Raw genomic sequence first — 22494 nt, 5'->3', positions numbered from 1 at the left:
GTTTATGTTTATGTACTTGACAGTACAATACTCTTATAGAGATGTAACATGGTGCATATATTGATTACAGCAGTAGCAGTTAATTCATCTGTGCTGTAGTGAAATAAATGTATTAGTGATATTTCCTTTGTTTCTTTAACAGTTTAACAAGTACAATGTGTAATGAAGTTTCTTCCCTGTCGAAAAATTTTGCTGATTTCTTAACTTCAGTTGGGGTAAGTTATTATGCAGTTTTATTCATTTACAAGTCACTTTTTAATGTGTTGAAGTCTTCTTCCTTGGTTGAGTGAAAGAACCAGAAAGCAGGTACACAGAAATCCTATTTCCATTGATTATTGAATTTCACCACAGAGCCATAAGCATAAAAAATGCTTGGGGATCTATTTTAACTATGTTCTCTACTATGTTTGCCCAAGTTCTAGGTCTTCATTTTCTGTGGTCTCTAGGTGCTGGGCAAGCAAAGTGTGAATGAGCCCTAGATTGTGATAGATATTATGGGACAAGACAAGAAGATGAGCCCAGGGAATGGACTGAAAAAAGAACAGGTTCTTCTGGAATGGGGGGTGGGGGAACCCTGAGAAATGCAAACATCCAAGACTGCAACTAAAGATAGATCATGTCTGGAATATAAACACGATTTTGAACATATTAGTGCTTGAAAGGGACTATCTCTCAAAAAGATGAAAAGCAAAGCAGGGAAACTTTTATTTAAAAAATAGTAATTCCAGTGCAGAATTTCAACATGCTTCATTTTTGTTTGATGGTGGAATTTTAAACAAGACTCCTGTGAGCCATTTTCATCTCCCTTGCATCAGCAAGCATCTTTTCAGAGTTTCTTTTAAAATAACATAATTTAATCATATTGCTTTCACTCTGAATAATTTATGCTGGTGGCAAGTTACAGGAATTTGTCTATTTCTGCATTTTCTCCCCGTGTTTTATCATATTTCTCCGAGGCAGTCTTGATAAATATTTATATCAAACCCAAAAATCCAGCGTGAAATATTAATCTGATCCAACTTCAGAACCAGGCATCTTACATGACTTTTAGTTTTGACCTTGGTGCCTCTGCACTTCAACAGTTTTGCTTGATCACATAATTTAAGAGATTCAGCTCTGACTTGCTATGTGTTCATAGCAAACAAGTCCATATATAGCTATGCTACCAGACTGGAAGTTGGTGCTGAGCAGCAAAAGCTTTAGCCCTGGAAGTTGGGCAACATCTTTCTGATGTGAATGTGCCTTTTAATGTGAAATTTCCTCTCTAGTAAGAGCGTATGTTTACTAGCCCTCTGAAAGACACCAAGTGATGCACATTTTACAGGTGTACATATATTTTGTACTGAGATATCAGTATTTTAATTTTAATGTAAAGTGAGTAGAGATCCACCTTGGTCACATTGAAATTAATGCCGTTACCACATTCATAACCAGACATACAGCTGGGACTGCAAAGGACAGGATGGCATCTCTCCTATTCCATACAGGTGAAACTCGAAAAATTAGAATATCGTGGAAAAGCAGTAAATGCTGCTGCCTCATTGTCCAAGCACACTGGACCAACACCAGCTGATGACATGGCTCCCCAAATCTCTTTTCTGATGAGAGCAGCTTTTGCATCTCATTTGGAAACCAAGAACCCAGAGTCTGGAGGAAGAATGGGGAGGCACACAATGCCAGATGCTTGAAGTCCAGTGTGAAGTTTCCACAGTCTGTGTTGATTTGGGGAGCCATGTTATCAGCTGCTGTTGGTCCACTGTTCTTTATTAAGTCCAGGGTCAACGCAGCCGTCCCCCAGGAGATTTTGGAGCACTTCATGCTTCCTTCCGCAGATGAGCTTTATGGGGATGCTGACTTCATTTTCCAGCAGGACTTTGGCACCTGCCCACACTGCCAAAAGTACCAAAACCTGGTACTTTGGGATTACTGTGCTTGATTGGCCAGCAAACTCACCTGATCTGAACCCCATAGAGAATCTATGGGGCATTGCCAAGAGAAAGATGAGAGACATGAGACTGAGCAATGCAGAAGAGCTGAAGGCTGCTATTGAAGTTTCCTCAGCAGTGCCACAGGCTGATAGCATCCATGCCACGCCGCATTGAGGCAGTAATTGATGCAAAAGGGGCCCAAACCAAGTACTGAGTACATATGCATGCTTCTACTTCTCAGAGGTCCAATATTGCTCTATTTGCAGTCCTCGTTTTGCTGATTTCATTTAATATTCTAATTTTCTGAGATGGTTAATTTGGGGTTTTCATCAGCTGTACGCCATGATCACCACAATTATAACAAATAAAGGCTTGACATATCTTGCTTTGCATGTCATGAGTCTATCTCATATGTTAGTTTCACCTCTTAAGTTGAATTACTGAAATAAATGAACTTTTCCACAATATTCTAATTTTTCGAGTTTCACCTGTATATAGCAACCAGAGTTGCAGCTTTATTACTTCAACACTGGCAATGGGGCAGCAGCATTTACTGCATCTGAGAGCAGAAGGCTGGCTTACAGGGTGGTGGGCAGTTCACATGGCAAACGCTCCTCTGTCCTTCAACATCTTACCACCACTCCCTGATCCCCAGCATTTGCTACTTGAGGTGGCCACCTCACATTGCCCAATGGTAGGGAAGGCCCTGTATACAACTGAGGCCAAAACTGTTGGCGGTGGTTGTTTACAGATGTGATCACTCTTACTGAACTAATTTTAAGTCAGATAGCAAGGCCAAGGAATAACTGCAAGAGGACCATATAAACCATTATGTAGATTTAGAGCAGATGAGGCTCCCCAGATTAATAGCATCTCCACACAACTGCTAAACAATGCTGTCATTTAATAACCACATTGTAACTCTGTCCTTCTCACTTCAAGACAGCGGTTATTGAGAAACAATAAATATTTTTATTCTTTATCGCTATAGATCTCCTTCACAGTGTTTGCACTAACTATTGATTATATAAATCAATATTGTTTAACAGGCAATCATTTCTTTATGTTTCAGGGGCTTGTATATGCTGAAATAAACAAGGCGATGGGTATTGGGTTTTTTTAATTACTGACTTTGAAACAGTATTGTTGTTTTTATTATTTCAGGGCTCTCTCCCCCCCCCATCTCTTTTTACAATCTCTTTGAGGCTGGCATTATTTTTAGTAATAATCATCATAACAGCAGCAGCAGTAGTAATAATAATATTTGCTTAACACTATTGCTGTGCATGGTGCTTTATAGAATAATGATAAAAATATAGATCTGAACCCTGAGGGGCTTAAAATTTGACTAGGGAAAAGAATAAATAAAGGGGGAAAGAACTGGTGGGAATGTAAATGAAAAGAATATGTGTTCCATTCACACATATTTAGCCTTAGTTTCAGTACGGGATGAAAAATAAGGCTTTATAATATTATTTTAATAATATTTTTATTTTTTTTACCCCGCCCATCTGGGTGGGTTGCCCCAGCCACTCTGGGCGGCTTTCAACACATATAAAAACTTAATATAACATCAAACATTAAAAACTTCCTGAATCAGGACTGCCTTAAGATGTCTTCAAAGAGTTGTGTAGTTCTTTATCTCCTTGACATCTGATGGGATGGCATTCCGCAGGGTGTTCCATCATGGACAAGGTAGATTTGAAGGGAGGCAGATGTCACCAGGTAGGTGTTCTGGAAGGCAGTGCCCAGCACAAGAGGTAGCAACAGGATGAGGCCACATCTTTCGAAAGTAAGGACAAGGAACTTGTGCTGGATCTGGGAGTGAACAAGAAACAATTGTGGAGATTCGAACAGTGGTGGGTGGTGGTTTGGGGTAGCATGGGGTACAAATGAAGGGAAATTGAAGCGGTACTACCAGAGCTAATCCTACGCTCCTCTTGGTGCATTTTCGTCACATCAACCTCCCTGCTGCTCTGCCTCTCTCCTTCCTGGTAAGCAGCAGCCAGTCGGCTATCAGGAGGTCAGGTGAACACCATTGCCCCTCTGCTGGGTTTAAAGGAGGGAGACTACCAGCAGTGGGCCAGAGAGGAAGAGTGGGAAAGAGACTGATGAAGCAATTTCTATCCACAACCTGACCATTGGAAAAATAAATACAGCTCGCTTTCTGGGATCCAAAGAAAGTTGGTTGTGTTGAAGACCAGCTGAGATTGCTGAATATCGCCAGGATTTAAGCAAGGCTGAATTCCTCAGACTTGTTCCACTGTCTTCACAAAGCCTCTAGCATATTTTTGTCTAATCTTTAAAAAAAACGCCCTTTCTGTATTTTTGCATCAGTGAAAATGGTATTTTGTATTTGACACTGAACATGTGCATATTTTGTTTATACAGTAAGCCAGCACCTTCAGAATCTCACTCTTCAAAACAAATGTATTACTAAAGCAAAGAAATGTTTTATTACATCTTTCTTGATGTGTCCCTAGCATTAAACCTTGCCTGTGTTTTCATCTGAGCAGAGTGACAAAAAAGCCGAAGTCCTTAACCCAATGGTCAACAGCGTACTATTAGAGGTAAGTGTGCCGCTATTTTACATAAGGAACCACTTTGCTGTCTGTTTCAAATGAAGCTAGCATACATTTATGTCCCTATGAAGAACCATAAAAAGTAATGGTTATCACTGTAATTCCGTGCCATTTCATAAACAGTATCATTGTGCTTTAATCACTCATCTGTGAGAGCTTAGCCATAACAGTCGTGCTACGTTTTCTAGGAACATTTGTAAGACACGGGTGAAACCCTTCTTCCTACCTCTTAACATAATGCATTGGAAAGAGCTTGCTGGACAATTTACAGTTAGTTCAGTAAGGTAGCTTTGCTTTCCATTAAAAAAAAATGCCTAGAAATAGACTCTGAACCTTAATAAAGTTTCTGCTGTTCATAAATCACTAGATACAATCTCTGAACTAAGATGAGTGCTGGAAGACATGCCATTCAGTTCAATGGAGCTTGCATAGGCAAGGTTCTCAGTAGGCTGCACCTATTTATTCATGTTAAAATTTATAAATCAATCTTCATCTAGAAATGAATTTCAGGGTGGTATGCAAAGGAATTTTAAATTCCATGTGAAACCATGATTGCACTGTAAGGGCCTTTTGCATTATTTTGCCTCTAGAAATCTATGGTCCCTACAAATGTTGGTACTCTCAGAATTCAGACAGCAGATAACTGGCTTTTCCATTGCTAGAAGTTCCAAATGGAAATGTTTCCATTTTATATATATAAATTGTATTCCCCTGGCTGTAATTCAATATTGGTTGTTGCTAGGAAATGGCCATCAGCCAGCTACTGTGTCAACTGCAGGAGCGTCTACAATGTAGGACATGTATCTGCACATTCTTGGGTAGGATTGGCTAGTAAGCAAGACAATCCTTTGTACCTACTTTCTGTGCTCTGTTTTGAAGGCTTTGTTGTTTTGTCTGTCTGTGACTCAGGAGTTTATTATTCAGATGGGCAGCATTCCTAGTAATTAAAGGGTGGTATTCAACTAAGTGGGGACGCGGTTGGTGCTGTGGGTTAAACCACAGAGCCTAGAACTTGCCAATCAGAAGGTCAGCAGTTCGAATCCCCGCGAAGGGGTGAGCTCCCGTTGCTTGGTCCCTGCTCCTGCCAACCTAGCAGTTCAAAAGCATGTCAAAGTTCAAGTAGATAAATAGGTACCGCTCCGGCGGGAAGGTAAACGGCGTTTCCAGTGCACTGCTCTGGTTTGCCAGAAGCGGCTTAGTCATGCTGGCCACATAACCCGGAAGCTGTACGCCGGCTCCCTCGGCCAGTAAAGCGAGATGAGCGCCACAACCCCAGAGTCGGTCACGACTGGACCTAATGGTCAGGGGTCCCTTTACCTTTACCTTTATTTAACTAAGTGTTACTCAAAGTAGCCACACTGAAATTAATGAAACTTACGTTATCATGTTCGTTAATTTCAGTAGATCAAGTCTGAGTAACAGTTAGTTGAACAGCACTCTCAGCATACTTTTCTTCTTCAAAATGTCCCTGCTTGTGTAGGGTAGGGATTTGTATCAGAGCTGTGGCACAGGGGGAGGAGGGATCAACCAGCTTGACCTCTGTCATTTCCCGAAAATGGCCACGGGAGTGAGGAGTCGTGCCCATAAGTGTTCTCCTCCACAGATATTACTTGCTCTGGGAAAGGAATTTGGATTCGGACCGTGACATTGCAGAGAAATGGTTGGAATTTCCCGAGCCACAAACCAGTCCTCATCCATATTATTTCCCTCACACTGTTTTCTGAAGAAGAAAACCTACCCAATTATTTTGCAGCAAATGGCAGTGTTCCTTAAGCAAATACGTAATGTCACATACACATGTACACATGTTCAAATAACTGTGTGCATGTGCTTTGGAGCCTCATCCAGATTAGATTTCCCATGTGGATATGTTTATGGCATCATCATATTATGTGCTTCCTGCGGCAGTACATAATGCATGTATCTCCCCGCCAAGCTGGAAGCAGGCTACACTGATTTCAAGATAAGTGGGGTTGAAAGGCACTGCAATATGAAATACACTGCAGTATTAACATACATTTTCTTTCCTCATTAGGGTTGTAACAGCACCACTTACATCCAAGATGCTTTCCAGTTATTGCTTCCAGTTCTCCAGATCTCTCATCTCCAGAATGACTGTTCAAAAACACTACAATGACCACTTTGCATTTAAAAGAACCATCAGCCCAATAATCTCTTGGTTGTGTTTACAGTTCAAAAATATGTCTGATGCCTTTAAAAGACACTAAATGCAATTTTGCACATGCAGAATGAGTAATACTCTTGTATTTAGGTAAACCTATTTAAACATACAGTTTCATAATAAGGGTGGAAACTGTCATATTCCTTGTATTAATTTAAGGTAAAACGTGTTTATTTCTGTTTTATTGGTTGAACTTCATTTTGGGATATTGCTGTACTAACTTGCATCCCATTTTGAAACATTTGCACTGGCCTGTTTGCCCAGGGTGCCAGAATGAAGTCTGCTGATCCGAAATCAGTGTAAAGAACTGAGGCACAGTTTGTTACACTCCAAACTAAGTAGTCTGGGGATTCAGCACCTAGTAGGGTAGCTGTTCTCTGCATGCATGAAGGTGAGGCAGCATCTCCTTATTTAAGTTCAACGGCACTTTTCCCATACCAACAGTTTCATGTAGCTTAAATGTAACATAAGTTTTCTTGCCTTAACGGAATCATGAACTAATGGCAGTGCTTCTTTCATAGATACAAAGTCACAACCTCGTCATTTAGATTGCTGATTCATTCAGAGGCCAGCATGAATCAATGATAGCATCCATTCATGCTTGTATGACAACCATTGTGCAGAATGCATCATGAGATTGTCTGCACTTCCTGGTCTGGTCCAAGCTTTCTACTGCTGCTTCTCCCCAGTGGCAATCTCCAATGTGTAAGTGCTTTTTAGAAGGGTAGCCATGCTAGTTTGTTGCTGCAGAAATGACAGCGGCACTGTAAAGATTGACAAATTTATTATAGCATAAGCTTTAATGGACTATATACTACTTCATCAGATATGTGATGGTGTTTAGATGACAGAAAAGGTTGACAGTGGGGTCAAACAATGAAATGCAAAATGTGCTGTCTGAAAATTCAATTAAGGCATGAATGTGTGCAAAATAAGCACACTGACAATTCGCAACGGCACTAAATGTTTGTGGCTGCCAAGCAGTGAAGTCCACCAATTTCCACATGCTACTCTGCCATTACTATTGACTTCAGGGTCTTTGTGGAAAATTGTGATTTATCACTACTGTAGACACAGCGATAGTGTTTGCTGCCTCAAAGTGGAGTGCTGCTGTCATATGCCAAACCAGTGCATTATTTATGGTAGAAGTCCAGTCTCTGGTTTAGACGAGGCTATTCAGAAAACTAAACTTACTAGCAAGTATGGTGCCTTCCATTAATCCAATTGAATAATGAGCTATCATTTTGTTAAACATGACCTTTTTTTAAAAAAAAAAAGGTCCAAGGGCAGATTGTTTGCTTGAGTCCTCACCTACCCAACTTATTGACAAATGTCATTTTCTCCCCTGAAAAGTATGTGCATATAATCATTTCTAAAAATTGATATTTTACATCAGAAGCAGTATGTTAAGATTTTATGTTGCTAAAATTCACAGACATTTTTTTAAAAAAAATCTCTTGTGATGTGTAGCGCTTATTGCATCCTGCATATGGGATTCTCCTTTCATGTTTTATCAACTAATATAAACATCAATAAAGCTAAAAACAATGTTTGCATCCAGTAACTAACTACATTCAGAATATTGTAAAAGTTGTATCTGCTTTTTTCTCTAGTTTTCTTGCCGGCAAATTCTGATAAGAGATTATCAAAAGACATTTCTCTTGTAAGATAGCGTTCTGTACAGAGAACAGATACAGCATTGTTGACTGTAATTAAAGACAACTTGGAGAATCCTCTTTCTCCCTCTCAATTTGAAATGGGCAGGGCTAGTTAGATAAAGGCAGAAAGCTTCCAGATCCTTACTGTAAATTATCTTCAAGCCAGCAGCTTCAGATCCTTCACATTCCTCAGCAGTATTTAAGAAGTGAGATAATTTCTTTTAGCTTAGTAGACAAATGGAAGGACTCACAAAAGCTTCTGCATACTTTTCTGCTATACAGTGATTTTGGGGAGGAAGAAAGGGCCAGCCTTGCCAGGAATCCAAATAAATTCACCACTTCAGTGTAAACACAAAAGCACTTCTCCAGTTCTATCTGCCCATATACTATCATATGTTTCCAAACGGAGTTTGCCTCTGTCATTAACTTCTAATAACTTTTTCCATCTGGGAAACTAATTTGTGTCTCCAAGCTGTTGAACTTTCATCCGAATATGTGGCTTCAATACTCATTTATTTTATGTCTTCAGTTTCTTGAAAGGTGATGAAGGAAGGGAAAGCATTTCCCCCCCCCCTCCCCGACATAGCACCAGGGCATGTTTTTCATTGGCACAGACAAATCCGTGAAGGATTTTTTGCCAGAGCGCTGCCATAGAAGAAATTTGAAATATGTGTTGTCTTAACCAAAGAGTTTGCTTCTAACTTAACTACCACATCCTCTTTGGAATAATCAATGATATTATGTAATAATAGAAGATAATGTTTGTGTGATATCTTTTCTGCAGGACCATATGGTTTGTGACCAGCTTTTCAAGATGATCCTTGGTGTAATAGTAGTAGTATTTTTTGACCATTGATTAATATTGGCTTGAAGTGTTTTCCATCTGTGAGTAGCCTTGACTATGGTTGGATAGACTACTGTTATTAGCATTGTCTGCAGCTGCAACAATCATTCAAGAAGTTGTGGATTCTGCTTCCTTGGAGGTTTTTAAGCTGAGCTTGGATGACCATCTGTCATGGATGCTTTAATTGAGATTCCTGCATTGAAGGGGGTTGGACTAGATGACCCTAGGGGTCCCTTCCAACTCTATGATTTGCTCATGCTGACATGGTAAAAGGACACACTCACTTATGCTGAAGCTGTTTTATGATCTCCACCCCCACTAGATTTATAGAGTTCCTTAGTCAGAAGAGAGAAAGTTTGTTTATAACCCATTTCTCAGCCGGAGTTGCTGTCAGTACAGCTTTCAAATTAGCAAAAATAATACAATATCTGCCCGCCTGCTTACAGTCTTAAAGGCCATGGCACAAACGACAAAAGGTGTGCAAGGAGGGAAGAGGAAAGCAAGCTAACTCAGATGCCAAATTCTTAATGTTGCAAGGTTCTAATAATGATGCAATTTGGGTGGATATGGGCTGCTTGCAGTTCAAAAACAGGCCCTGGTAGTATCTGGGGAGCCAGCCTTCCTGGAAGTGGCCATTGCAGCCAAAAGTGGTTGATTTTGCAAGGTGGAGCATTTGCCTTCAGGAGCCTAGCTGGAACTTGCTGGCTTCTTGCCATTCCCATCACAGCATGGAGAGTCATGGAGGCCCTGTTGATACCATCATGGCCAGCACAGATGATTCTGCAACTCTTACAGAGCAGATGGAAGCAGCGGCCTCTACAAGGGTCTGGAGGGGCCCAGCCCAGCTGATGAGATGTCAGTTCTATGCTATCTGTTGCATCTAAAAAGTCAGCAACAGTGCAGCAGTAGTAATATTAATGTGTCCGCTCCATGTGTGAATATGTGGCAATTACCGCTAGTGCCTCCCCTTTAAAAGGCCTTGATAGCGCACAAGTAGGGTTTTGCTACAATATTAGTCATGTTCATGATATGCTGGCAAAGAATCTTCTTTGGTTTCTATGAGCTCATTCGGCGTGGAATACTCTTTGAGTTGAGTTAATCCAGGGAGAGAACAACCAAGAGAAGCGACGGAAATAGATTGCTTTAATAGAGGTGAACTTTTAACTAAAGGTTGTGCAGGAATATGTTGTAAGCCTTGGGGGACATTTTAAAGAGATGGTAGGAGAATCGTTTAAAACTGTAGATTGCTTATTTGAAACGGGGCTTCCTGTAGGTTTTTCCGAAAAGGCTTAAATTATGTATGTAATGGGCTACCGCTTTGTCCATCGGGAAAATGAGTAATACACTACTGAATGAAATACAGGGCAAGCTGTCCCCATTTGATTCTTTAAAATACATCTCCGATTACTCTTTGTGCAGCTACTTGTGCTAGGCAGCCTTTATGCACCTAAAATCAATTAGTTCATTTAAATGTAGTTTTCTCAGTGCATAGTTGTGTACAAAATAAAATTCCTGATACAACAGCAGTGGTGTATTAAATGTTTTAGGCTGAAATTCTGTACACTCTTGGGCTGAGAGTTGTCCCATTTGACTTCATGGGACTTACTTCTGAGTAGACATGCATAGGATTGTGTTGTAAATGAATTAATCATTAAATAACACTGGATTTGCCAACTTCAGAATACTTCCTTCCACATCTTGTGACTTTTATTTTTAGAATGGCACATTAATGGAAGCCACATATAAAGAACCAACAGTCTGTGTGACCATTTGCCAACCTGGCTTAAAACAAGGACTCTCCTAAAATCCGTTTGACAATTCATTTTAATTAGGACTCAAAGTTCCCTTTTTCTCTGAGAATTCTTCTCCTGCTCTCTCACTGAACCCAGTTTTCTCTTCTGCTTGTTGCATCTGTTAAATTAATATTGAAGTTGCCTAATCCACTAAAGTGGTACTGAAATACAATTCCTGCTGATTTCTGGTGCAGTTGTAAAGTGACTTCGCTCTAAATGTTTCATTTAGGATATCTTGCTTTCTTAAACCAGCTTAACCCTTGTTTTCTACTAAAATCAGATTTTTGCTTGTTGCTTTTTAGAAGATTCAGAATTGCTTTCATTACTAGTTTAGGACTCCAGCCCATTTGGACCACATCTCATGGAAACACTGTTGAAAATTAATGATAACTGTATGGGTCGTGTTCATCTCCCACTCATTTTAAAGGGGATTCTGCAGGAGAGTGTCCCAGTCGTTTATAGCTTCAACCTCTTGCTGTATTTAACATGTCATTTGGCTTGAATACCAAGGGGGGGCATTTTAAAATATTCACAAATATGCAGGAATTATGGGACTGTCATTAAACCTGATGATCTTAAATTGATTGTCTAAGGCAGCAGATCACAGAAGGTGTTCACCTGGGGAGCCTGTATAGCTGCCAGGAAAGAGTTCTTTGCATCCAGACTATTACTGCATTCTTCCTGACAAGGTCCTGCCTATGGATAGAAGCTTAAAGGTAAAGGTAAAGGGACCCCTGACCATTAGGTCCAGTCGTGGCCGACTCTGGGGTTGCAGCGCTCATCTTGCTTTATTGGCCGAGGGAGCCAGCGTACAGCTTCCGGGTCATGTGACCAGCATGACTAAGCTGCTTCTGGTGAACCAGAGCAGTACACGGAAATGTTGTTTACCTTCCCGCTGGAGCGGTACTGGTTTATCTACTTGCACTTTGACGTGCTTTCAAACTGCTAGGTTGGCAGGAGCAGGGACTGAGCAACAGGAGCTCACCCCGTTGCGGGGATTCGAACCGCCAACCTTCTGATCGGCAAGTCCTAGGCTCTGTAGTTTTGTTCCACATCAAATACCAGCTCCTGGGGCAATTTTCATGAAGAGACTGGCATGACAGAAATGATGATAATGTAGCTTATTATTTTAAATTTTAATAACTCTATATTAATAAATATATGAAAATGAGATCATGCAGATGGAATCACTGAAGTGGAAAAGACTGTCCGGCAGGGACTGTAGAAAAATTGAGAGCTTGAAGCTAGAAGAAAGGCAGCCAACATGGTACCGCTTCAGATATTGTTGGACTACAACCCCCCACCATCTCTGTCGAAAAATGTGGAGAGGCCATGCATGGAGCAAGTGGAAGATGCCAGCTGAGGCAGGGGGTGAAAGAGATCCATACAGACCTGTGCGTGGCAAAATGCAGAAAAATAAGCTACAGGGTGAAAGAAACTCAGGAGGGCATTGACTAGTGCATCCGGATTCTTGTGGCTCCTAGGAAACTGATGGTTTCAGAAAGCTATTTGATAAGCCATACTTAGGTTCAGCATATGTGTAGCATAAATTTTGTAAGGAACCCAATGGAGCGTACTTCTGAGTAGATATGTAGAGGGATTGCACTGTTCCTTAGCTTTCCTCTCTTTCTTGATTTGTATAGTAAAACTCTCTTTTGTGCCGGCCACGCTATAGAATCATAGAGTTGGAAGGGTTCCCTGAGGATCATCTAGTCCAGTCCCCTGCAGTGCAGGAATATGCAGCTGTCCTTTATGGCGATCAAATCTGTACCACGCTCTAACCCCCACAATTTAAGGACAATGTTGAAAAGGAAGTTCTTATTACATATACTGGAGTCACCCACTGAAACGGGCAAGCTGTTTTTTAACTCAGCTGTGAAACCTAACATTTCCTTTTCCAATTGTAATGAATGATATTGGCAACAGTCCTGTCTGAAGTTTTTCTTCTTTAATTCATGTTGTTTTCCAAGCAAGGCTCCAGTAACAACAGCGAATCTGAATGGCATTAGAAGCTTTGGCACATTCTGGTTCACACAGATTGTGTGACTTATCAAGCGAAACATAACCTGAGCTCAATAAACCTATTTTATCAAGAACGCAGCAAATTAGCTTTTCCTGCCTCCCAGGGGCTACAGAAACAAACATGTGGCAGACTATACATAGAGGATAATGGCAAGTAGTAATGATGATTATGTTTCATCCAGTATCAGAGGCAGTATGTTCTGAATCAGTGCTATTTTTCTAGAAAAAGAGGTGCCGGACCTCACCATGAACATCTCCCTTGTTCTCTTACAATGGCAATAGTGCCCACCTGAGAGGTGCCGCAACTGAGTTCTAGTGATTTCCAGCTGGGGAAAAAAGCTCTGCCTTGAATACCAGTTGCTGGGGTCATGAGCACAAGAGTGCTGTTATGCTCATGTCCTGCTTGCTGACGATTATTCATCCATCCTGCTGTTTTGAAGATTCATACTCTGACTTGATCAAAATATCGTCAATGTATTTTACAACAGATTGCAAAAATACAACTCAATCTATACAAAAATAACCCAACAGCTCAAGTCTTTGAGCCATTGGATGAGGCCAGAGCATAGCTGTCAACCTTCCCTTTTTTTGCGGGAAATTCTCTTATTCCAGTGCCATTTCCCGCTGCTATCCCGGATTGTTAGATATCCCGTAGACTGTCCCCAGGACAGGTGAGGCTGCTGATCCCTTATTTTCAAATCTGAAAGTTGACAGCTATGGGCCAGAGTATATTTCTTGGTAAATATCTCCTCAAAATTCCACCACTTCTCATGTTCTTTTCCCGTTTATACTGGCTCGGCCTATCCTACTCTGAACATGGCCACATTTCATCATCATCATCATCATTAATAATAATAATAATTATATGTATATACTGCCCTTAAATGTAATATCTCAAGGCGATTCACAGAATAGGATCTTAGGTGATTCACAAAATATTCATTGGATGCCAGGACTGGACATCCACTCTTCCATCAGCTCTGAACAGAGGAAAAGTGTAAAGAATTTCTCTCTGGAAGTGAGGGTAGCAGTGGCTGATGTAGATGATTTTCCTTTCCATGTGTGGGAGCAGGACTTTTTTTCAGCCAGAATTCACCGGAACTCAGTTCTGGCACCTCTCATGTGGGCACCACTGTCATTACAAGAGAACAAGGGAATTCCAGCCCCTCTTTTTCTAGAAAAATAGTACTGCATGGGAGTGGCTGTTGATGACCATAGGTGCCATCTTCCAGGGGCTGAGAACCTTTCAGCCCCCAGAATAAAATATTTGAACCAGCAGAGCCCTCCCCCAAGTTAATGCATACCCCACAAGCCGAGTACCTCTTGTTGCTCTCTGCTTGGAGCAGCCAAGAGGTTCTTGCTGCAAGGGTTGACAGCAGCAATAGAGCTGTGAATTTGTAGAGTGGAAGGGAAGGCTGAGAGGAGTTTGTGGTTCCACACACACACACACTTTCTAGCTCTGCCTCCATTACTAGAAAAGAGAAATGGAAGTGAAATCAGAGAAGTCAGGGAGTCCAGGCTAAGGAGCACAGAACCATGAGCTCTGCGATGGAACACCAACAACCTGAGAAGCGTTGGGACAGCCATACACCCATCCACGCCAAAGGTAGGCAAAAAGGAGCAGCCCAGGTTCCATCAGATAATATTCTGTACCATTTGTATGTGTTCCTATTTTCCTTGCAGGAAAGGGAGGAGTCTATAAATGCAATAGATTAAGGCCAGGGCAGCAGATTTGGGGTATGTGTGTGTGATAAGGTGAGGGAGAAGAGAGTTTCAGCTTTATTCAAGCTGATGCCCTTTGTTGTTGATGACGTGCCATGAATACACCATTTTGTGGTTCTGTCCCTTTTTCTGCTCCCTTAGGTGGGGCAGCTGTTTTGTTCTATGCCACTCACCAACGGCAGCCATCTTGTGACTGGCACCCATGGTGCTTTCTCAAAATTCTAAATTACCTCACAAGCCCCAAACAGTTGGCACTCCCCATGGCATCCCAACAGCAACTGGAGGGCATCGCTTTGATTAACCCTGTCTAAGACCTTTCTTGGTGCTTAAAAACCATTTTTGTGTTAGGGTTTGCTGTGGGTACTCCTGCTGTTGTTTTCACACACCGTGACTTGCTAGAAGGATTACCTACCAAACATTCCAATTTAATTCAGATAAGAGCTGCTGTCTGCTCTATCCATCTCAAAAGGAATATCAAAGCTAGAAAAGGACTCGAGAGCTTTCTAAAAAGAATAATCTCTCAGCATGTCTTAATAGGACACTGTCAAAAATTCAGGCTGCTTTGAAGTTGCTAGAATCTAACTGCAGCAATCTAATCTTACTTAGATGAAATAAGCAGGTAGTGGAGCACAGAGGCAGGGACAGGGAAGGGTTTTTGCTTTTTTTTACTACTGAGAATTTGAAAGAAAACAGCTCTTCTGAGCTATCAAAATATGCCGTTTAATAACCATTGTACATTCTTAAGCAGAACCTAGTTATAATGTGCACACTAAAAAAACAGGATAGTGAACCTTTTACAACCTGGGGGGCAGGCAAAAGTAGACGGAGCAACAAATGTGTGTGTGTGCGTGTGTGTGTGTGTGTGTGTGTGTGTGTATATATATATATGTCTCTGTGTAACTAGTATACTGCAGATATATCATCTATATCTATATATTTTAAGATGTATTCTAATAAATTGATTGCCTGTTTTTATGTTCTTTGTATACTGTGTTAGTTTTATGTTAGCCGCCCTGAGCCCAGCTCTGGCCAGGGAGGGCAGCGTACAAATAAACATTATTATTATTATTATTATTATTATTATTATTATTATTATTATTATCAGCAGTGGCACCCTCCCTGTGGAATGCCCTCCCGTCAGATGTCAGGAAGATAAAGAATTACACAACTTTTAGAAAGCATCTGAAGGCAGCCCTCTTCAGGGAAGTTTTTAATGTCTGACATTTTGTTATTTTTTATATTTTGCTGGAAGCTGCCCAGAGTGGCTGGGGAAACCTAGCCAGATGGGTGGGTATCAACAATAAAATTATTATTAATAATAATAATAATAATAATAATAATAATAATAATAATAATACTATCATCTGCAGTATGCTAGTTACACAGAGACACACACCCTGCTCTGTGCTTCATCCAGGCAAATGAGAATCATGATCAGAGTTCACAGACACATTCCAGCCGTGCAAAAGAGGGCGAAGAGAAAACCAATGAGATGAGGGGTGTGGCTTAGGACATGGTGTGGCCTAGGGGATTCCCAGGGGCCAAAGAGAGAGGTCTAGAGGGCCATGCACTAGAGTAGAAATGTAAAAAGGAGGAGGAAGGGAAGCTAGTATATTGTGGGAGGTGGGAAGGTACAGCAAAAAAAAAAGAAATCTATTCAATCTTAGTGATGCTTTGAAGGGACTGCATAATATTGATCAGTAAGAGATACGGTAATTGTTCTTGAAACCCAGTGTTTCTGGTGTAATAATAATAATAATAATAATAATAATAATAAGTGATTATTTATACTCCGCACATCTGGCGGTATAGCCCCAGCCACTCTGGGCTGCTTCCAACACATATAAAAACATAACAACAAACATTAAAAATTTCTTTTAAAAAATGAAATCAACCCTGAGCATAAAAGGGGGGCAACATTTAGAATACTCATAGACCTATCCTATACATGTCTATTCTGTTCAATGAGACTTACTCCTTAGTGAGTGTAGCTAGGAATGCACCATATAAAAAAACAAAAGAACAGAGAAATTGTGCTTTTGTAGGTCTGACTAAAACTGGTCTATGAAGTTACCTTTAACTGCATTTCAAGAAGATCTGAGCCGTTGCTCTTCAATGTACAATATTTGGGGATTGTTCCATCTTTTCAGGTCATCTTGGCAGCATTTATATACAGTTTTAAAATAGTCTTTATCAAGGATTCCAGTGGTGGGGCTGAAGGGAGGGACAACACTATGTGAAGCCTGAGCCAATGACAGAGCCAACTATTTCTAGATTTGTCCCAATCCCTTTCCTCCTCACTGAGTTCTTCAAGGACAACGCTGTGACTAAGAAGGAGGCAGCTGACAGGCAGTTTCGCCCCCTGAACTTGTAAGCACTTAAATAATGCAGATGGAGTCTAGAGAGAAAAGAAACGAACGATACGTTACAGGGTGAACTGAACAAATACAATTTGCACATCCTGCTTCTCCCAGGGCAATACCCTCCCTGCAAAACAGGCTTGCCAAAGTGTCTCCATAATCCTGAAGCCAGCACCGATTCACTGTGGAAGGATGTGTGGATCCAGAATTGGCCTCCACAGTCACTTACAGACACACCTTTAAGACCGTGCTCATGGAAGACCATCTTACTTGGCTACAAGCGATTGCCAGAGAAGAAAGATGATTTATTATATGCCTTGCCACAGTGTTGTTTTTCTAGCAAAAGAGGTGCTGGAACTCACTATGAACACCTCCCTTGTTCTCTTATAATGGCAATGGCATACACCTGAGAGGTGCCAGAAATGAGTTCTGGAGAGTTCTGGCTGGAAAAAAGCCCTTCCTTGCTAGTCTGCTGTTCTAAGATAAGATAAACGCTCATCAAAAATCATCTGTACTTGAGGCCCTTAGATGGTACATATGAAATAATGTCCAAAACTGTGGCCTATACCAAAATGTATGCAGCCCATAGCTGTCAATCTTCCCTTTTTTTGCAGGAAATTCCCTTATTCCAGCACCGTTTCCCGCTGCTTCCCACTGCTATCCCGGATTGTTAGATATCCCATAGACTGTCCCCAGGACAGGTGAGGCTGCTGATCCCTTATTTTCAAATCTGAAAGTTGACAGCTATGATGCAGCCCCTTCCAAGCATGTCTACTCCAAAGCAAATCCTATTGAGTTCAGTTGTGCTTACTTCCAGGTAAGTGGGTAAAGAATCACGTGAAGCCACATGTGAAGAACCAAATATGGAAATGGGTGATCAGTGATTTCCCCCAGTGTTTTTGTAAGAAAAATGAAAATGCAGAAACAACCATTTCAAACTTGCCTGTGCAGATTTATTTTAATGACTATGTCCATTTCAGAGTTAAGCATTCTTTAAAATATGTATTTGCCGCTCTTCTTATTAAATCTGAACTGCTAGGCATGGCATATAGCAATGAGAGAAGCAATTTCCAAATCTTCTGGAGGGAAAAGCCATATAAATGGAAGGGATTGGCGTTATGAAGTATTAACGGGATGTTAAATTGCTGCATATCATATTTGCAATGGGCAGTTTACAATCTGTTCATCCTGATGGATTTAGCACTAGGGAGTCTGAAGCCCTGGCTCGGCAATTTCTGTCTGCTGTTGGTAATTTATGGTGAAACTGTACCCACAAATAATGTGTCAGCACAGAATGAATTTGGGACCCAGCTCTGCCCAAACAGCTCCATTATGTTCTCAGGGGCAGTAATGAATGGGAAGTAAGGAAAAGTTGCCGTAGAGATAATGAATCTGAATACTAATGGCTTGTGCTTGCGCAAAAAATAGGATTGCAATTTATCAGGCGTTACCAAATCCATTCGGTGCCTCAAATGAGGGTTTTTTTGGAGGAAAAAGATGCCATCATTTAAGAGCAAGTTAGGTTTAGTTTTGCAGTTCACTGTAACCCTTTAATGACCTGCGTGCAAAAACTCAAGATGGAAACACTGTCCCTCTGGTCTCCAGATGCGCACATACATTTTGAAATTGCTTGCCTGCTTATGATCCACCAGAGAATCTATTGTCTAATAGAATGGAGGTGGGAGTGCTGTTCTTTCCCTTCAAAGAGATGACCAGGGTAGTAAACAATGTAAGTCCCAACTCAGTCCTCAAGGATCGCCCTCTTGCAGACAAAACCTGGATATTCATTACTAGATCAGTGCAACTCACTTTGTGCTGGATGCCAAATCCAAGTCATGGTGAATGTATATTATTTCTTTCCCTGCTATGGAGGAATCTGCTTTATATCAGAGTTAGATATTGGGTCCTTTTTGCCCCGTATATTGTCTACAATGACAGTGCTGGAGGAGACTCTTGAGAGTCCCATGGACTGCAAGAAGATCAAACCTATCCATTCTTAAGGAAATCAGCCCTGAGTGCTCTCTGGAAGGACAGGTCCTGAAGCTGAGACTCCAATACTTTGGCCACCTCATGAGAAGAGAAGACTCCCTGGAAAAGACTCTGATGTTGGGAAAGATGGAGGGCACAAGGAGAAGGGGACGACAGAGGACGAGATGGTTGGACAGTGTTCTCGAAGCTACCAGCATGAGTTTGACCAAACTGCGGGAGGCAGTGGAAGACAGAAGTGCCTGGCATGCTCTGGTCCAGGGGGTCATGAAGAGTCGGGCACGACTAAACAACAACATTGTCTACAATGACTAGCAAGAGCAGCTTTCCAGGGTTTCAGACAGGACTCTCCCATCCCTACCTAGAGATGGCAAGGATTGAATCCAGGCCATTTTGCATGCACAGCAAGATCGGTATCACCTCTACAAATGCAAATCATTTTGATATTGATGCATAAGTGATGGAGGGAGGACCTATAAATTGCAGGAACCAAGCACAGAAACTCACTCAGAAGACTGAGTGAGACCATTGGTCCATGTAGCTCAACCTTACACCAGGGCTATTTTTAAAGCTCTAGTATCAATTCATTCACTTGCCAAAGCAAGGAGAGTCTGCCTGTTACCCCAGCGCTCTGGCAGATGACATATTTGCTCCTGATCTGGAAAACTTCCTGCAATTAATTCCTCTGCATCTCTGCACCACTGTTTTCAGCCCTATGTGAAGATTGCAGAGTTTTAATCTGGAATCTTCTCCAGGCAAAGCATAGGCTCTACCACTGAGCAACAGCAGTCTCAGAAAACTGTTATGTACTGAAGTTCTCACCCTGGGCCAGCAGGGGGATACTGTAGATAGTTCAGGTCCACATATGCAAATAAGGGATCGAAAGTGACATTCAGTGATTGGATAGTTACAGAAAGTTGTTACAGTTACGTTGTACTGGAGCTCTATATAAGCAGGCTTCAGTTCAGTTCTGTTCTGACCTGTGAATAAACAAGAGCTGTTTGGAGAATCGCTGTGTCGTCTGATATGTTGACCCACAACTTAACAAAAACTACCTCTGCAGTTTTAAAAACGATCAATCAGAATACACCAGTGAGAAAACTGGGCTGGCTCACATATGCATTGCTTGATTTCCCACCTCATTTTTATTCCTTTCAGAGTTTAATTTGCAAACAGGTAACGAAAGTGATGAGAAGGTGAAAAAAAGAAGAAGTAGCATCTATCTATCATCTGTCTATCTCATAAAATAAATGAGGGAAATAAAAATGAGAATAAAACATATAATTATTAATTACATAAAAAAGCAGTAACATTGACTACTGTCATTGGGAAGATTATCTTTCTGCTTAACACAGCTTTTGCAAAACTGGAGAAGAATTGGTTTCTTCTCACTTGATTGCTTAGAACTTGATGATTGGCAGTTAGGCGTGAACCCTTTACACTACTGCTTTTGAAGTGACATTGGGTGATATGGAAAGTTTGTATGAAGTGTTCGACCTGCAATGGTCCAATTACACACGCAAGCCATTGCTCTCAGGCAAGAGCCACACTTTTAAAGCACTATTATGCCATTTTAAACAGCTATGGTTTGCCCCAAAGAATCCTGTGAACTGTAGGTTTTTTGGGGTGCTGAGAGTTGTTAAGAAATCACTATTCACCTCACATCACAAAATGAGTTAACAACCCACCTTTCCAGAGACTGAGAATTGTAGAGGGGAATAGGCGTTTCCTAACAACTGCCATCACCCCTTTTTAAAAAAACTACTGTTCCCATTATTCTTTGGAGGAATCCATGACAGTAAAAATGGTAAGATAACGCTTTAAATATATGTCGCAGATGAAGCCTGTGTTGCAGTTATCATGAGATGGACATGTGTGTTTGCACTAGCTCTGTGACATTTCTGAATAATGCAGTATAGGTGGTTTTAAGAGGACCAAACAGAGTAAGTTAATACTCACTTCAATGATCCAATGGCTGTGGCCCAATACAATATCATACCTATTTTCCATTTCCAGATATACATTCTTTTCTCATTAAAACTGCTTCACTTAAATTACTTTTTCTCCAACCAGGGCATATTCCTTCAAAGCCTACAAATATGCTTCAGCACAGATATTTCCTTGCAAGACTCATGAAAAAAGAGGTATACACTGAATGATTTGAATTGCAATATGTCTATAATTTCCCATGGCTGAAGGTTACAGTATAAGGTTGATTTTGCCACTAGTTAAAAGTTGAAAGTGTAAACACCTCAGTGGCTTCCTTAATTTCTAGCTTTAAGAAACTGGTGCTTGAGATCTAGAGAATTTTTTCCCTATAATATGTTTCAGGAATTCGTTTTGAAAGGAAAAAAATATGATAACAAATAAAATTGGGAGGAAAAATTAAATGTGATTTCCTATAACTTTAGGCTCTTCTAGGTTTTCTTCCATGTATGGAAGTGAGAGCTGGACCATAAAGAAGGCTGATCGCCGAAGAATTGATGCTTTTGAATTATGGTGCTGGAGAAGACTCTTGAGAGTCCCATGGACTGCAAGAAGATCAAACGCATCCATTCTTAATGAAATCAGCCCTGAGTGCTCACTGGAAGGACAGATCGTGAAGCTGAGGCTCCAGTACTTTGGCCACCTCATGAGAAGAGAAGACTCCCTGGAGAAGACACTGATGCTGGGAAAGATGGAGGGCACAAGGAGAAGGGGGCGACAGAGGACGAGATGGTTGGATAGTGTTTTCGAGGTTACCGGCATGAGTTTGACCAAACTGCGGGAGGTAGTGGAGGACAGAGGTGCCTGGCGTGCTCTGGTCCATGGGGTCACGAAGAGTCGGACACGACTAAACGACTAAACAACAACAACAGGTTTTCTTCCAGGGGTGAATAAAATATTGTGGGGGCCCAGGTAAGCCCCATCCCACATAATCGGTCACATGATGCAGTACACACACACACACACACACACACACACACAAACACTATGTGAATGGGAATGCCCATCAACTTTGTGGGGGCCCAGTCCCCTCAAATATTTTATTGTGGGGGCCAAAGCCCCCACAGCCTCTAGGAGTTGAACATTTGTTTTATTCAGTTCTCATGTTTTTTTGTATCTGGGTGCACTAAACATTCCTTTTCATCGTAAAAATAAAGGGCAGGTGATTAATATTGCCAAGTGAGGATGCAGAACAGAATCTATATTATCCCTCTGCCTTCAGGATGACTAGACATGTATAGAAACTTAAAGTGAGAGCATTTGTCATTGAGACAGCTACCAAATCAATTATCAGGAACTGATGAATGAAACCCCAAGAACCTATGCTTAAAGCAGTGGGTCACATTTTTCCTCTGGGCCACACTTTCAGAATAAAAATTTCCTCATGCCACTCCTTAAAAAAGAAGAAGAAAGAAACAACTCCTAGCAGTG

General features: G+C 41.1%; 1 protein-coding gene across 6 annotated transcripts in view; it reads left to right on the top strand.

Annotated features, from left to right (window-relative positions):
* The window catches only part of FAM114A1 (family with sequence similarity 114 member A1), a 51803-nt gene extending 43551 nt beyond the window's left edge, over positions 1-8252 (top strand). For all 6 annotated transcript variants that reach the window (XM_053403875.1, XM_053403876.1, XM_053403872.1 and 3 more), the window contains 3 exons: positions 143-215; positions 4445-4498; positions 6546-8252. In XM_053403875.1, the coding sequence (XP_053259850.1) occupies positions 143-215; positions 4445-4498; positions 6546-6647 (229 nt within the window). In that variant the 3' untranslated portion in view covers positions 6648-8252. The remainder of the gene's footprint in view (positions 1-142; positions 216-4444; positions 4499-6545) is intronic.
* The last annotated feature ends 14242 nt before the right edge of the window (positions 8253-22494 follow it).

The sequence above is a fragment of the Podarcis raffonei genome, chromosome 9 (genome assembly GCF_027172205.1).
Source record: "Podarcis raffonei isolate rPodRaf1 chromosome 9, rPodRaf1.pri, whole genome shotgun sequence".
Classification (NCBI taxonomy): Eukaryota; Metazoa; Chordata; class Lepidosauria; order Squamata; family Lacertidae; genus Podarcis; species Podarcis raffonei.
Note: the sequence above shows the minus strand (reverse complement) of the source record. Positions and strands in the feature narration are given on the sequence as shown.